At 43.4% G+C, this 15,594-nt stretch overlaps 2 protein-coding genes across 2 annotated transcripts; both read left to right on the top strand.

Annotated features, from left to right (window-relative positions):
* Window positions 1–4,845: 4,845 nt before the first annotated feature.
* On the top strand, window positions 4,846–12,381 carry LOC120565378 (antihemorrhagic factor cHLP-B-like). The gene is made up of 4 exons (XM_039811167.1): window positions 4,846–5,082; window positions 9,964–10,074; window positions 11,577–11,661; window positions 12,265–12,381. The coding sequence occupies exons 1-4, from the start codon at window positions 4,885–4,887 to the stop codon at window positions 12,285–12,287; spliced, it is 417 nt and encodes a 138-aa protein (XP_039667101.1). The 5' UTR covers window positions 4,846–4,884; the 3' UTR covers window positions 12,288–12,381.
* Window positions 12,292–15,533, top strand: LOC120565377. Its single transcript, XM_039811166.1, has 4 exons — window positions 12,292–12,433; window positions 12,825–12,941; window positions 14,578–14,655; window positions 14,874–15,533. Exons 2-4 carry the CDS (start codon window positions 12,853–12,855, stop codon window positions 15,442–15,444), a joined length of 738 nt encoding a protein of 245 aa, XP_039667100.1. The 5' UTR covers window positions 12,292–12,433; window positions 12,825–12,852; the 3' UTR covers window positions 15,445–15,533.
* Window positions 15,534–15,594: the final 61 nt, after the last annotated feature.

Here is a 15,594-nt window from a genome sequence, read left to right as displayed (position 1 = left end):
AGACTGTAGTTACAGTTTTCCTGAGGCCTTTTGGAGGAGCAGCACTTAGGTTTTAGTCTGTGATCTCCCTGCAGGGGAAACAATCTCTAACATGTTCCGTTTGAGCCAGTGTTGCCAGATCTCGCGAGACAAATAAGCAACCAGGCCTGTGAAAACAAGCCCAAAACAAGCAACTTTTTCTACGGAGCCCCCCTAGGTTCCGGGAAGAGAAAAATAAATAAACTGTGTGCACTACAATAGGGAGTTAAACCACCTTTTAACATTATTTAACATTAGAAAACTAATGGGATATCAAATATAGACTGATGTACCAAGTACATTATATACACAGTAACCTCTGGTAATTAAAATTTGCACACACAAATAAATATCCTGAATTCACAAATTCTTTATTTATTATTGCAGGGACAGCAGAAGATTTTTAAATAACTATAACCCAGAAACAGGATAAATTATTGATTCAACCCGCGACGGGTTGAATCCATTCTTTTACTCCTTTCTCTTTCTCCCAGTCTTTGTTATATTTCTTCCCGTATTTCGCCCACTTTGCCCCGGGCATTTGTTCCTCCAAAAACTCTCCTACAGCAGTCACTCACCATCAGTCGCGACTCGCGCGTATTTTCATTTAAATGTCACTCACTGACGTTTTCCTAAACAGAAAAAAAACAGATTGACCTGCTCTGCCTCTGATTGGCTAGTACATGTTGCCATCTGGTACAGAGCCAATTATAAGCAGGATGTGGGTGGGAAAAAACTCTGCTGTCTCCTGTGTGTATGGGGAAAGGGGAGGGACAGAGGGAACAGGCAAGACTGCTTGACAACTTACTATGGAGCTGGGAACAAGCCCAAATAAGCAACTACACTTTAGAAACAAGCCCAAAAAACCGCGACCCGCGACTACCAATATTTGTAAGCGACTTTACAGAAAAACAAGCCCAAAGTCGCTTATAATAAGCGGACTTGGCAACACTGGTTTGAGCTTCAACTTTACTCAGTTGAAGCTTACGTGTATTGGGATACACTTAACGTGTATTGGGAGTTGCGTCTGGAATTGCCTCCAGCCTGAAAATAAACAAGAACTTTGCTATTAAAATGTGATAAGGTGGACTTCCGGTGAGGCTGCGTGGTGAAGCGGCCTCGTTCGCCCTCCACTCCCATCTTTTTCATCTCTAACCTTCTTTACAGTCCAGCCATATCGCTACAACTATCCATTTATATTCAACTTTATTCGGCAGCACCCCGTCACGATGAGAGGATGTCCAGCACGTCGAAAAAAGACGTCCCAAAGAAGGGTGATTCGCCAGTGACCGCCGCCATGCTAACGGCTATGCTAGCGGAACACAGGGCCTCGCTTTTGACTGAGTTCAAGTCTTTCTTTCAAGCCGAATTCAATGCGGCGCTTTCCAAACTCAAGGCAAGATTAGATAGTGTCCAGACTACTATATTGGATTACAAACAGCGCCTTTCGTCGCTGGAGTCACACCATGAGTCAGGGCATGAAAAACGTGGAGGCTAAGCTAGCTGCGGTGTCTGTGGTGAACGCTAAACTCCTCGATCTTGAAAACAGACACCGAAGATATAACATAAGAATAGTCGGCCTCCCTGAGAAAATCGAAGGTGCGCAACCAACAGGGTTTTTTTCACAACTCCTAGCTGAGGTCCTTGGCGAACAAATACTGGACTCTGCTCCGGAACTGGAAAGAGCTAACAGAACGCCAGCTGGCCCACGATGAAAAACGATGAGTTGTCGTGGTGCGGTTCCACAGATACCAGAGTCTGGAGTTGGTTGTACACAAGGCTAGCAGGGTTCGTGGCAAGCTGACTGTGATGTCATGAGAGGTGTTTCTTTGTAGCAGGTGGGGTGTAGGGCAGAGATAAGCCAAAAAGTGGTTGCAGGCAAACAGAGGTTTTATTTTAAGCAGTCTTTTCAGAAAATAGGCCAACGAAAAACGTACTGGGAGTAAAACTACTAGGTTTAGCAAAGTCCTGGTAGCTTAGGTTCTTTCCCCATGAACTCTGCTTTTCTTCTCTCTGCCTCTGCTCTCTTTGTCTTCTTCCAGTGCATGAGCACCTGCAGTAATCAACAGGCTGAGGCATTTGCACCTCCCTGTGCAGTGCATTCTGGGACTTGTAGTGTGGGTGGCGGCCATTTTGCCACTGGGTAGCCACTCCTGTAGAGGAAAATAGCGTCCCTCTACCACACGTCCCCTTGTGATGCCACATGACATACAAGGGCTCCCCGCTCCACATCTTTGAGGACTACCCGCCCGAGGTGGTCGAGCAACGTTCCGCATACCGACATATTCTGAAACAGCTCTACAACCTGGGTCTCAGACCTACCCTGCGCTACCCTGCTAACTTGTTTATTAGAACCGGAGTGTTGCCGCCCCTGTCCACGCCTTGCCAGGACTGGAATCTTATCTTCTGGTTTTTCCACAGTCTCTACTTTTGTTTTCATGACTGCCTGTATAACTGTACAGTTTTTAGTTCTGCTTTTTTCCCCGAATGCTGTGCCTTAAGCACGCGATGCTGCCATGCCATTTGCCTGTTTGTGTTGTTATTGCTCTGTTATTGCACTGATCTGCTGTTCTGAGAGTCGGGGACACTGGAAGTCCCTGTTAATTACTGGGTTTTTCAGGTCATGGGGCTCAGTTTTGCCCATTAGCCATGAGAAGTTCTGTTCTGATGTCCCCGTCCGCTTTGGACCTGAACTGGGTGGGTGGGAAATTGGATAGAGGTGGCATTCTGTTTTTCTTTTTTTATACATTGCTCACAATATCTGTTCTGCATGTCACGGGACTGTAAAATTGAAAAAAGCAAATAAAAAAAGTTGGCAAAAATGTGAAAAGGTGAAGTGAAAAACATGCAGCTGTTACTTTATTTACATCTATTCTGAATAAAACCAAAGGATGCAGCCAATGGCCAAGTGTGACTTTGTTCAAGATGCAAAGGCGTTATACTGTCAGCTATTCCATCAATTAATAGACAGAGGTGTCAAGTAACGAAGTACAAATCCTTTGTTACTTTACTTAAAGGTCCCATGGCATGAAAATGTCACTTTATGAGGTTTTTTAACATTAATATGAGTTCCCCCAGCCTGCCTATGGTCCCCCAGTGGCTAGAAATGGTGATAGGTGTAAACCGAGCCCTGGGTATCCTGCTCTGCCTTTGAGAAAATGAAAGCTCAGATGGGCCGATCTAGAATCTTCTCCTTATGAGGTCATAAGGAGCAAGGTTACCTCCCCTTTCTCTGCTTTGCCCACCCAGAGAATTTGGCCTGCCCATGAGAAAGAGAGACATCATGGCTTTCAAATGAGCAAAGTGGCAGTTGGTCAAGCCACCCCCCTCAATAGCTACAGACTAAGGAAAAGGAAGAAAAGCTCATTGTGGGACTGGCTCTAGTGACTGTAATTCTGGGAAATCTGAATTTCGGGAAAGAGACTTCAGATACAGTATTAGGGGACCAATAAGGTCTATAAAAGCATCCAAAGAGCACCATGTCATGGGACCTTTAAGTAGAAATTTTGGGTAGCTATACTTTACTGGAGTAATTATTTTACAGTAGACTTTTTCACGCAATTATCTGTACTTTCTCATTCTCTTACTCATTACTCCTATTTCAGTTTGGCTTGTTTTCATTCCGGCTTGTCATTGTTAAAAAAAAATATATATAAAAACTATCCAGATAAATCACACCATCCGGATAGAGTGAATTTGATTGTGGTTGGATGAGAAGTATAAACATGTACCATTCCGACACCTTATTGGTTTGTACGCGATGCATCGCACCTGCACATGACACAAATCACGTCACACTCCAGCAAGGAAACAGCAGACGTATGTAGCCTAGTACGAAGATGTCTGTGGCAGAGACTCAAGAGAACTTGAGCGAAATGTCCCAACCAAGCACCAGCGAGGAGGCTGGTAGCCAGGAAGACCAGCCAACCCTTCAACATCCCTGGCCGAACCTGGAAGAATTTTTTGAAATGGTTGGATGCAAAAACAACTTTGTTTCGAACTCCTTTCAAATTCGCTGCAAGCTCTGCACACCCAAGTACCACGAGCTAATTACCATACTTACAGGCAACTAGTCATCATATCTTCCGCTCCATGAAACACATGTTAAGGTCAAGGATGGTTAAGGACGTAATAGAGACCCTTACAAGATATAAAATATATACCAGGAACCCTCTCATGCATGGGCCTTGGAATAATGGGACGTAGCTTCACACTTCTATAGTCTTAGTTATGTGAAAGAACAACACAAGACAAATGGCTTAGAAAGATATTAAACATATTTACAGTTTCTAAGACTTATAGATTTGTTAGATTAGAATGTAGTCTATGAGCTATTATAGATTTATTTGTTGAACTATAAAGCCTTTTGTAAAAGAAGTCACTTTAAATGTTGGTACCTGCCCATGTTTGGACACGAGCAGGGCGGACGGAGACTTCCGTAGAATTTGCAGATTTTAAACAAATTAAAATATCTTTAATTTTTTTCAATTTGTTTAAATCTTACAATCTTGTCCCATCATGTCCGAGCCAAAATGACTCATTCATTGTAATGGTGCTCTTATGTAGACCATATTCATGAAATGAAGCTGGGGTGCAGCTGACATTTCCTTTAATTAAGCTTTAAGTTTTTATAGCATCAGAAAAAGGTTGACAGGATAAAAAGACGGAGTTTCAGTGGAAAATCAGATGCACTGCTCTGGTTAAAGTCTCTGTTTGTTCTTTACTCTGGCAGCTCTGTGGTTCTGTCCTCATGCTACGCCTCTTCAGTCTCTTATCACATTTATCCTTTATCCCTCCTCTTGTTTTGCACTCCCCCCCCCCTGTCCTATAACCCTGTCCCCATCCTCTACCTCTCTATTCTGCACCATGAAGGGCTTTCACATTGTGGTGCTGCTGTCCTCGGCCGTGCTGCTGGTCAGCGCTGCTCCGGCTCTGGAGCTGGTGACATGCACCGCGGAGAGTGAAGCTGCGGCTGCACGGCTGGCTATGCATCGCATTAACGAGAACCATCGCCACGGCTACAAGTTCAGACTCCAAGAGATCCAAGGCAACAAAGGGGAAAAGGTATGGGAACCAGAAAAGAGCAGTGACTGAGCACATTTTCTCTGCTAAGTCAGCCTGGTCTCACAGAATTCCGTGAAATGATCACAAACTGTTAACACCGCATTACGTGGTGGTGGCACGGAATGTGTGAACATTCTGTGTGGCCACCACGGAAAACAATGTCAATGAGAAGATGACGTAGCATTGAGAGCGACTACGGTAGCGAGTAGTATGAAAGGCCGAAAAGCCGCATAGGGAGGTTGGCTGGGGTGGTGGATGGGTCAAACAACACAGGACATTGACCCAGGAGACTGGGGATCGTTTCCTAAACCCAACCATCCCGTTCTTATTTTACTAAACCCAACCGTGCTGTTGTTGTCCCGCGTGTCATGGAAACATAAGCACACCCACGACCTTTTCCTTAATTAACTTAAGGGGCCGTGTTCATTTTACGGAATTCTTCCGTGGGTCCATCACAGAATTTTCGGCGATTCCGTGAAACTGCCACAGATTTTGTGTTAAGGGGCCGTGTTCATTTCATGGAATTCTGTGAGATAAGGTTGAGTATTTCCACTTTAAAATACAGCTCACATGGAAATATTTGTGTGTGAATGATATGTAAAATGTCATTGTATTGTATTGTATGAATATACAGTAGTATGAGTATAATATATAATAAAAATAGTATAATATATAGCAAATATATAATTGAAATGGGTAATCAAAAAACAGCAACCAGGAAACAAGTCATATCTCTGTTTTTGTCTTATTTTGTTTTGTAATGTTTGTCCCCTTTGTACATGCACAGCCTGGACTGCACACTGAGGCAAAGCAAAAGTTATTTAGGCAAATTTGAAATAAAGGTAAATTCTAAGGAATTCGAACAAACATGTAGCAAAAGTGCCGTTAATCAGAGATAAAACCAGGTTCATCAGTGATGACAGACAAATAGACATTTAAATTAAACCGCAGGTGACATATTTTGCCCTCACCGATGTGTTTTAAGCAGGGCGTTTAGGCAGTTATCCTGCTATCAGTGTTGTGCCTGAACGCGTATACGTATAAGCGCCTGAACGATAGTTCATGAACTCGTTCATATTTTGGGCGAACGTGAACTGAACGTAGGCCTAACGTATTACTGCCTGATGAACGATACTGTGTGAAGTGAACTCGTTCCTTCTGGTGTCTGTGAACGGCACGCTCTCTCAGTTTAACTTTGTTCAACAGGGTGCCAGATTTCTATAGAGCCTTCCAGGCGAAACATACCGTAAACAGGCCTTAATATGTAGCGGAAAAAAACACCCAATCTGGCAACACCAACCACCATTGTCGCAACGCCGCATGCGTCATCAAAACAAAAAGCAGCGTGGAGGCGACAGCAGCAGCAAGGAGGCTTCGTATGATCATTTAAACGGAAAAAAGGTCTGTGAGTATGGGAAAAATCTTACATTTCTGTGCAAACTGCCCGCCGCCTTTCAAAAAGAAAATCCGCACTTCAGTCCCATCCACAGCAAACCTGAGACGGCACGTTGAACTGTTTGGATATGAAGATGAAATCTGACGCATAGTTTCAGTGTTAAAACTGATAAAATAATAGTTGAAAAATAATAGCTCGCAGCAACATATGGAAAAAAAGAACTATGAACTAGTTCATTTTTGGAACTGTGAACTTAGTTCAAAATTTTGAAGTATGAACTATGAACCATAGACTGTATATTATTAGTTAATATTAACAGTCTATGCTATGAACTGAACTAGTTCATTTTGAAATTTGTGAACTGAACTTTGAACTAGTTCATGTAGAAAGTGAACTTTCCCAACACTGCCTGCTATGCATACAAATGCAGATTTTCCCAAGTTGTAATTTTATCAACAGTTTAAGAGGAGACAATAATGCTCGTGTCCCGAGTTGACTCTTTGATTCGACACAATCATGTTGTACAGCGACATCTAGTGGCCACTGTCCGCAAAGCAGCTTTATTAGTTAATACCATAGACAGTAAAGAAAATGGACACAGCGACGCCTTAGACTTCGACGGAGACCAGTGAAGGATATTAGAAGCACTTTTCCGGTGATGGCTGAGCGTTACTGAGCAGCCTCAAACTGAGCTTGACTATGTAGATGTGACGTGAGCAACCTGTCTGAAAGTTGGAAGTCTTCTGGTAGCTGTGCCAAGAGAAATCTCAATCATTACGAATCTTGCAGAGACGGAGAGCGTAGGTATATGTAAGGAGATAACATAGGCACAGGCTAATTATTGCTAACTGAAATGCTAGTTAACATTAAACTTAAACAGCTAATCTAAGTCGAAACTGTCTGCGAGCTTCTCCTGTATACGGTAATTCCTCTACTGTGCGACAGAAAGACGCGTGTTTATGACACAATCGTTAGCCTATTTTTACAAAAACGTCTGCTACGGAGCCATAACGTGAGCCATAACGTGAGGTACAAGGTAATGGAGCCTTTTATACATTGTCGTGTTTCTTTAGAAATAAACAATGGACAAATAGAGTCTTTAAACGCTTCAGATGTAAAGTTATTCGCTGTCAAAGTGACGTCAAAATGAATGGCAGTCAATGGGATGCTAACGGCAGGTGATGGCTTGTTAGCCTAAGAGTCTCCCCATAGGTGGTACGCTTTCTGGATGCTCGCTTACCCCCTTGGTTAATACCTGTAACCATGGTTTCCCACCAGGCGCGTCTGTGCTGCGTTCCGGTGTTGCACCGTAAGCTGTGACCCATCAGGAAGTGTGACCGCAGTGGGCGCTGTTGCACATCGTCTGCTCGTGTGTGCTAGACAATGGAGGGCGAAGAAGAGCGCGTACGCAAACGGAGTAAACATTAATACATTACGTCCACGGATGCGAGCTGTATGATTATTCGCGATTTGTTATTGCTTCCTAAGGAGAAAAAGTAAACCGCTGTTTATCTGAAAGTAAATAAAATATATTAAGGTACATTTTCTCTGAAATTTAACATTTATTTCTTTGTGACTGCATGCACATGCATGCACAATTACATTTGTAATAAGCACATTGGCTAAGTTGTCATAATGTGTGACCCCACTGTAACTGCTTAATAAAGGAGTTAAACTTCAAAATATTGTTTGGGGTTGTTATGTCATGTCTTCACACTAATCTGAACCCATGTTTTCTTATTTGGAGTCATCACAGAGCCAGTATCTCAGAGGTCACCATATATGACAAGTAGCAGCCGTCAGAATGTGTGACCTCACTGTAACTGCTTAATTAAGGAGTCAAACTTCATAATATTTTTTGGTGTTGTTATATCATGTCTTCACACTAATCTGGACCCATGTTTTCTTATTTGGAGTCATCACAGAGCCAGTATCTCAGAGGTCACGATATATGACAAGTAGCAGCCATCAGAATGTGTGACCTCACTGTAACTGCTTAATTAAGGTGAAACTGCTGAATTGATGACTCCAAATAAGAAAATATGTGTCCAGAGTAATGTGAAGACATGATATAACAACCCCAAACAATATTTTGAAGTTTGACTCATTAATTCAGCAGTTACAGTGAGGTCACACATTCTGACGGCTGCTACTTGTCATATATGGTGACCTCTGAGATACTGGCTCTGTGATGACTCCAAATAAGAAAATATGTGTCCAGAGTAATGTGAAGACATGACATAACTACCCCAAACAATATTTTGAAGTTTGACTCATTAATTCAGCAGTTACAGTGGTGTCACACATTCTGACGGCTGCTACTTGTCATATATGGTGACCTCTGAGATACTGGCTCTGTGATGACTCCAAATAAGAAAATATGTGTCCAGAGTAATGTGAAGACATGACATAACTACCCCAAACAATATTTTTGAAGTTTAACTCCTTTATTAAGCAGTTACAGTGGGGTCACACATTATGACAACTAGCCAACGCCTGCTTAATTACAAATGTAATTGTGCCACGTGCAGCAGTCACAAAGAAATAAATGTTAAATTTCAGAGAAAATGTACCCTTAATATATTTTATTTACTTTCAGATAAACAGCGGTTTACTTTTTCTCCTTAGGAAGCAATAACAAATCGCGAATAATCATACAGCTCATCCGTGGACGTAATGTATTAATGTTTACTCCGTTTGCGTACGCGCTCTTCTTCGCCCTCCATTGTCTAGCACACACGAGCAGACGATGTGCAACAGCGCCCACTGCGGTCACTTCCTGATGGGTCACAGCTTACGGTGTAACACCTGTTTTGTTCCGTCCACCACGCACCATACCACCCCGGGAGCGTCTCAGAAGCGGAGCGTCTTGCTAACCGACTTGCAGATTATATTGTGTCTACAAGAACTTTACAGAACAATCAGGTCTTTATTAAGCTAGTATCTATCTTCCAGTCCAAGCACTCCTACAGTTAAACTCCATGCCTTCTCTTTTCTGGCGTTGTCTTCATAACGAAGATCTGTGATGTCGTATTACGTTGTCCACCTCCAAGACGAATCTCTTGTCGTCCGTGGTGTTGTAGAGGAGATGTAGGATATTTGGGTGGGTTCTTTTGGTAATTAGACTGGATATCGCCATCTCTATTTTAATCACCGCTACCTGCAGAAGTCATGATCACGGTCAAAAAACGGTATTCTTCCTCTAGCACGCAACACACCTGGCCGCAGCAGCCTTCCTGTAGAAAAGCAGTCCCATTACAGGTGACTGCCACCCAGTGTACAAAAAGCATATTACATCTGAATAAACACCCACAACCACACAACCATTATCTGGTCTTAAATCTGGCAGAAGAACCATATGTTTACATGATTTCAGCTTTTCCTGACAGGACAGATGCTTGCAGCAGGGAGGTGTGGGGAAATTAAAACAGGCTAATCATAACGCCTCAATAAATGTGATTACGCTCTGACTCTGTTGTTTGCAGACGGACGACGGCTGTAACCTTGAGCTGCAGTTGAACCTTCTGGAGACAGTGTGCCACGTCGTCAACCCCAAACACTTTGAGGACTGTCAGATCCGTGGAGAGGCTGGCCGGGTAAATGAAACAAACATTTCCTTAATCCATTTCTTTTATACAGTCAGAGCCCATTACTTAAGTTGTTATACGCTGCTGACATGATCAAACTGAGCTTTTATGAAGACAAAAGTGGATACAGATGTGAGGAATCAGCAGAGAGAATGGGGAGACACTATAGCTTATGATATGTCCACCGTTATGTGTTTTAGTTTAACTTACAGACATACAGTACAGTTATAGGAAAAGTCCACTTCTAAGCAGATCTACTAACTACTTTCCCCCAAAACTGTTTTTTACATTTGCATTCGCACTGGCCCCAAGTGGCCATAGGGACTATAGGAGGGGTAAGAGAGTGATGCAAGCACGGCAATGGTCTTTATAGCGTTTAAATCAGAAAATAAATACACCAAAAAAAGTATGAACTAAATACTAAATCTAATGTATATAGCAGATTTGTCATAATTTAAACAAGTCTCCCGAAGAGAAACGGGTATCTCTCTCTCCCCCGCCTCTGCCTGCTGCGCTGTGGACGTGTGTGTGTGTGTGTGTGTGTGTGTGTGTGTGTGTGTGTGTGTGTGTGTGTGTGTGTGTGTGTGTGTGTGTGTGTGTGTGACAGCCGGCTGGCCGGCCAGCGAGGTTGTCAAAAGACAGTTAACCACAGGTTATGATGGACATGTGTTGTGATATTTAAACAAACGAACCGTCAATGGCGAAATAAAAGCCTCTTATTTACGAGAGCGGTCTGAGAGACCTCCAGCTTACGGCGGGGTCTCTGAGCACGACTGGCCGAGCGACGAGCTAGCGGCCGGGGCAGGCGCCTGCTGGCTGTTGCCTCACTTCATGGCGCTTCTCAACTCCGAAAACTTTGAAGCAAATTGTCAATTCGGCATTGATTTTCGCAAGACTGCCTATATTCGAAATCTAAACCGTTAAGTTCTCACCGAAAACGTTGTCAGAAGTGAATTTAGTGATGAATAAGTATATATGAATAAGAAAATTGTTAAAATTGTCCCATTGTTGGTCTGTCTGACCCTCGTTGACTTAGGTTCCTATGCGGAAAAGGGACCAGCGAAAAGACCCTGCCCTGAAGTAGGAGCTGAAAAAGTTACAGGAACTGAGGTCAGAGGAACTTAAAAATCACCAAATTGGTCCAGTCGGAACACGAGAAAAAAAGGGTTCTAGGAATGTTATGTTCTAGCAACTGCAAAAATCCCTCCGGGCGGAAAGCGGCTATTGTTGGTATTGCATCCCACCACACAGCAGCTTTTAGGCATGTTTCTGTTGTTTGCTAGCAGACAGAATTGCTGAGGAGGAAACCTTCATGCAATACAATTCAATGGAGAGCGGAGAGTTCTTTTCCCCCCCGGTGCGCATGGCGTTGAGAGTATGACGTGATGTGCTCTGTCTCGATCAGCCCTGTGTCACATTCATCTACAGCCAGATGGTGGACAATCTTGTCTATAATAGAGAAGAAGTGAGGTATCTACAGTGAAATGTTGTCTGTCTCTGTTTCTCTGTAGGCGGTGATGGCTAACTGCACCGTAAAGATGAGCGTTAAAAATAATGACGCCAACGTCACCAAGTATGAGTGTGACACGCGACAAGGTGGGCTTCTCTGTCATGTATCAGACTTTAATAACTTTTAAACCCTGGACCTTGGATTGGGTTTTTCTTTTTGTCATAATCCAGTGTACCTTTTTATAATCATTCATTTCTACGATATCTGCACCTGGCATCTGTAGTATGGTTAAGGTTAGGCTATGGCATATGGTTACTGCTTTACTACTTTACTGATGGCCTGGGGAGGACTGCAGACAAAGTGTGATATGACTGCAGCAGAGGTCCTACCAAAGATCTGAGCACTGGGCTGACAGCTCCCTCCCAGCCAATTTAACTTGATAGAGCAACACCTCGGTCTAACAGAGATCTTCATCAGGCATGGTCAAAAATATGGTTGAAGCAGCCAATGACATACTTGGATGTTTTGTTAGATGGAGGTTTATCAAAGGTCTATCAAAACTAGTATTTCCTCTACGGCCCGCCCTACTCCTGGAGGAAGAAAGCTTGTTTGCAGTGTCTTAAACCATACCTGGCTGCATGTATATATATATATATATATATATATATATATATATATATATATATAAACTGTGGAAGCGTCACAGAGCAGGCTCTCTCATAACAAGAACTGTGTGTGTGTGTGTGTAGTAAAACCAACAAGGAGATGGTAAGGATTTGCCCAGACTGTCCCAGGCTGGACTCACTGAACAGCACTGAAGGTCTCAAGTATGTTAATGAAGCTGTGAGCAAGTTCAACCAGAACGCCACCAACCAGCACTACTACATCCTGAAGGAAGTGGGACGGCTCAAAGTTGGGGTAGAGAGAATCACACACACACACACACACACACACACACACACACACACACACACACACACTTCTGTTTTGTGTCATTATATAACCGAGAGACTGGTTCTAGCAGCCTAAACATAACCAAATAAATGTTTGTATGTTTGTATTAGGGCTGTCAATTGAGAAAACAAAAATGTAATCAAGTTAATCACAGTCACGGGCTGTGATTAACGGAAAGAGGTTGGGGTCAAACTTGATAAAATGATTACTTTGCATTAAAAAAATAAATAACGCTTTATTTTTTTAGATTCAGCACACGCGTTAATGCGTTGACAGCCCTAGTTTGTATATATGTTTGTGAATTAATGTTGCTCAGTAATCATCATCTCACCTTCTCTTTCTCATCCTGGCTCAGTACATACACACTGTAGGGATGGCCTACTATGCTGAGTTTGCCCTTGTGGAGACTCATTGTCCAATGGGAAGCAGAATCAATCCTGAGGCATGCAAACCCCTCTGCCCCGACAGAGCTGTAAGTACAACACACACACACACACACACACACACACAAGCTTTGGAAAAATTCACAGCCACATTTTGACATCTTATGTACTGAATTTAAAAGACTATGATATGTAAGTTGAGCTTTACTTTCATGGTGAGAGTTGATGAGTGAGCTCTGGTTGCCTTTGGTTGTCTTGGTCTCTTAAGCCTCATTTCTACTTGTCTGGCCTCTGTAGATGGTGCACGAACTACGAGCATGCACGGAGATGTTTATCCTCAACGCATTGATCATTGCAGTATTCTCCAAAACACCAGGGGGCCTCAAAACAAAATAGTCTGTGAATAAGCAAGAAGTAGTAGAGAAGTAGAGAGCGGAGGTAAAGGAAAGCAGGTTGCCTGGCAACAGCAGGAAACACATTCATGATAAACACCCAAGGGGGTAAGCCTATATACTGTCTATGGGGTAAGCCAGCCTCCACAAAGTGTAGCTCCTATGGCGCCATTTTGATGCTACCTAGCACTCACCCGCCGTTAGCATCCCATTGACTGCCATTCATTTTGACGTCACTTTGACAGCGAATAACTTTACATCTGAAGCATTTAAAGACTCTATTTGTCCATTGTTTATTTCTAAAGAAACAAGACAATGTATAAAAGGCTCCATTACCTTTTAGCTCACGTTATGGCTCCGTAGCTGACGTTTTTGTAAAAATAGGCCGACGCTTGTGTCATAAACACACGAATTACTGTCGCATAGTAGAGGAATTACCGTACAGTACAGGAGAAGCTCAGTCAGTTTTGTAGTTTCACATCTACATCTTCAAGCTCAGTTGGAGGCTGCTCAGTAACGGTCAGCCATCACCGGAAAAGTGCTTCTAATAGACTTCACTGGTCTCTGTTGAAGTATAATGGCGTTGCTTTGTCCATTTCTTTAACTGTCCATGTAAACACAGCCATACCGTCGTTTATCTCCAAATCTAAACTGCTGTCTGACACTAACACTGTTAAGAACACTTTTCCCATGAAGATGTTTTTTAGATTTGACAAAACGATCTCTCATTTTTTCCACACAAAGCAAAATGCTTCTTCTTTTCTCTGTGTTGTGTCTGTCTCGGACCACTTATTTAAGGCTGTTTCACTCTCTGAGATCTGTAAATGAAGAATCATACAGATGTTGGTAGAGGCGAAGCTGCTCGGCCAGTCTTCCAAGCCGAACATGTTGAAATCAAATGCACTGACTTGCGGAGCTGTGTGCGTGACGGCCGGAGAAAGATCAGAACTTTCACATGTGATACCAGAGACCATCTCTGAACAGAGACAGAGGTGACCATCTCCAAACACTATCATGTCACCTATACTTTCGTCATGTGAACTCTCCATCAGCTGATGAAGTAAATCATGATGCGTGGTTGAAATCTCTGGAAAAAGCTAAAATGTGGACCTTGAGTTGTTTTTTTGTCAAAGTACAAAAAATAAACATTGACAATCATGTTTTTTCTTACTTAACATTTATCATATTATTTATCGTTACAAAGTCTGACTGATCTGTACAGTAGTATGAGTCCAGGATCAGAGCTAGGTAGTCCATTGTTTTGAAGGACAGGTAACAATATGACTGAGTGTGATGTTGAGTTCATCAGTTTCTCTCTCTCCTCTCTTCAAAGCATCATGCTTTCTGCAAGTCAACTTACTTCAGGCAAACCGGCCTCCAGTCAGTCGAGTGTGAATTCTATCCCCCATCGGTGAGTCCACATCCTAATCATATGCGTTCACGTAATCTACTTCATGCTGAGACTGATGTAGTTATCTTTCCTAAACTCCAGTTCTTCTTTTGGAATGTCTTGCTATACTTTACATTGTTCATTAGTCCTGTACCCATATTTTCAAAATGTGAAGTTATATACAGATATAATATGAAGAAATACACTTCAACTAACTCTGTTGTCTCTGTTCTGAACAGAACACGACTGCCCTTGGCCCTGGTGAGCAAGAGCCCGTATGCAGGCATCATGTGGGTGGCCATCCTCCCCATGCAGGCGGTGGCAGACCTCCCCTTGGATGCATATTGCCTCCCCTTGGTGGCGATGGCGATCCTACCCATGTTGGCCAAGGCCCCCCTCCCACTGGAGGCGATGGCCATCCATCCCGTCCCTGTGGCCCTCCTCACCATGGTGGCGATGGCCAACCTCCCCATGCAGGCGGTGGCAGACCTCCCCTTGGATGCATATTGCCTCCCCTTGGTGGCGATGGCGATCCTCCCCATGTTGGCCATGGCCCCCCTCCCCACGGAGGTGATGGCCATCCATCCCGTCCCTGTGGCCCTCCTCACCATGGTGGCGATGGCCATCCTGACCAAGAAAAGCAGCATCATAGGCCCCCATTCGGTTCCCATCACCACTTCCAAGCCTTCCATCGCTGCCATGGATCGGACCCAGCTCTCCACCCCATTTGCCCCTGGCCTCGTACTTGGCGCCACCCCAGCCCTAGAGGCGAGGACTGAGATACACCACACAACGCTTAAGCAACCATAACTGTTTCTGTTCTGTAACAGTCTCTAATGTATACGAGAAATAGAACATATTACTAAACATGTCAAATAAACAGTCATGGTGTAAATTTCTGTGATGAAACTTCTTTCATTGACCTGCCTTGTGCAGACATCACGGCTCAGAATGGCTTGA

The sequence above is a fragment of the Perca fluviatilis genome, chromosome 9 (genome assembly GCF_010015445.1).
Source record: "Perca fluviatilis chromosome 9, GENO_Pfluv_1.0, whole genome shotgun sequence".
NCBI lineage: Eukaryota > Metazoa > Chordata > Actinopteri > Perciformes > Percidae > Perca > Perca fluviatilis.
Note: the sequence above shows the minus strand (reverse complement) of the source record. Positions and strands in the feature narration are given on the sequence as shown.

Coding starts and splice junctions, on each gene's coding strand:
- LOC120565378 (XM_039811167.1), top strand. CDS start 4,885: ATGAAGGGCTTTCACATTGTGGTGCTGCTGTCCTCGGCCGTGCTGCTG. Junction 5,083..9,963: donor AAGGCAACAAAGGGGAAAAG/GTATGGGAACCA, acceptor TGTTGTTTGCAG/ACGGACGACGGCTGTAACCT. Junction 10,075..11,576: donor TCCGTGGAGAGGCTGGCCGG/GTAAATGAAACA, acceptor GTTTCTCTGTAG/GCGGTGATGGCTAACTGCAC.
- LOC120565377 (XM_039811166.1), top strand. CDS start 12,853: ATGCTGAGTTTGCCCTTGTGGAGACTCATTGTCCAATGGGAAGCAGAA. Junction 12,942..14,577: donor CCCTCTGCCCCGACAGAGCT/GTAAGTACAACA, acceptor CTCTCTTCAAAG/CATCATGCTTTCTGCAAGTC. Junction 14,656..14,873: donor GTGAATTCTATCCCCCATCG/GTGAGTCCACAT, acceptor TGTTCTGAACAG/AACACGACTGCCCTTGGCCC.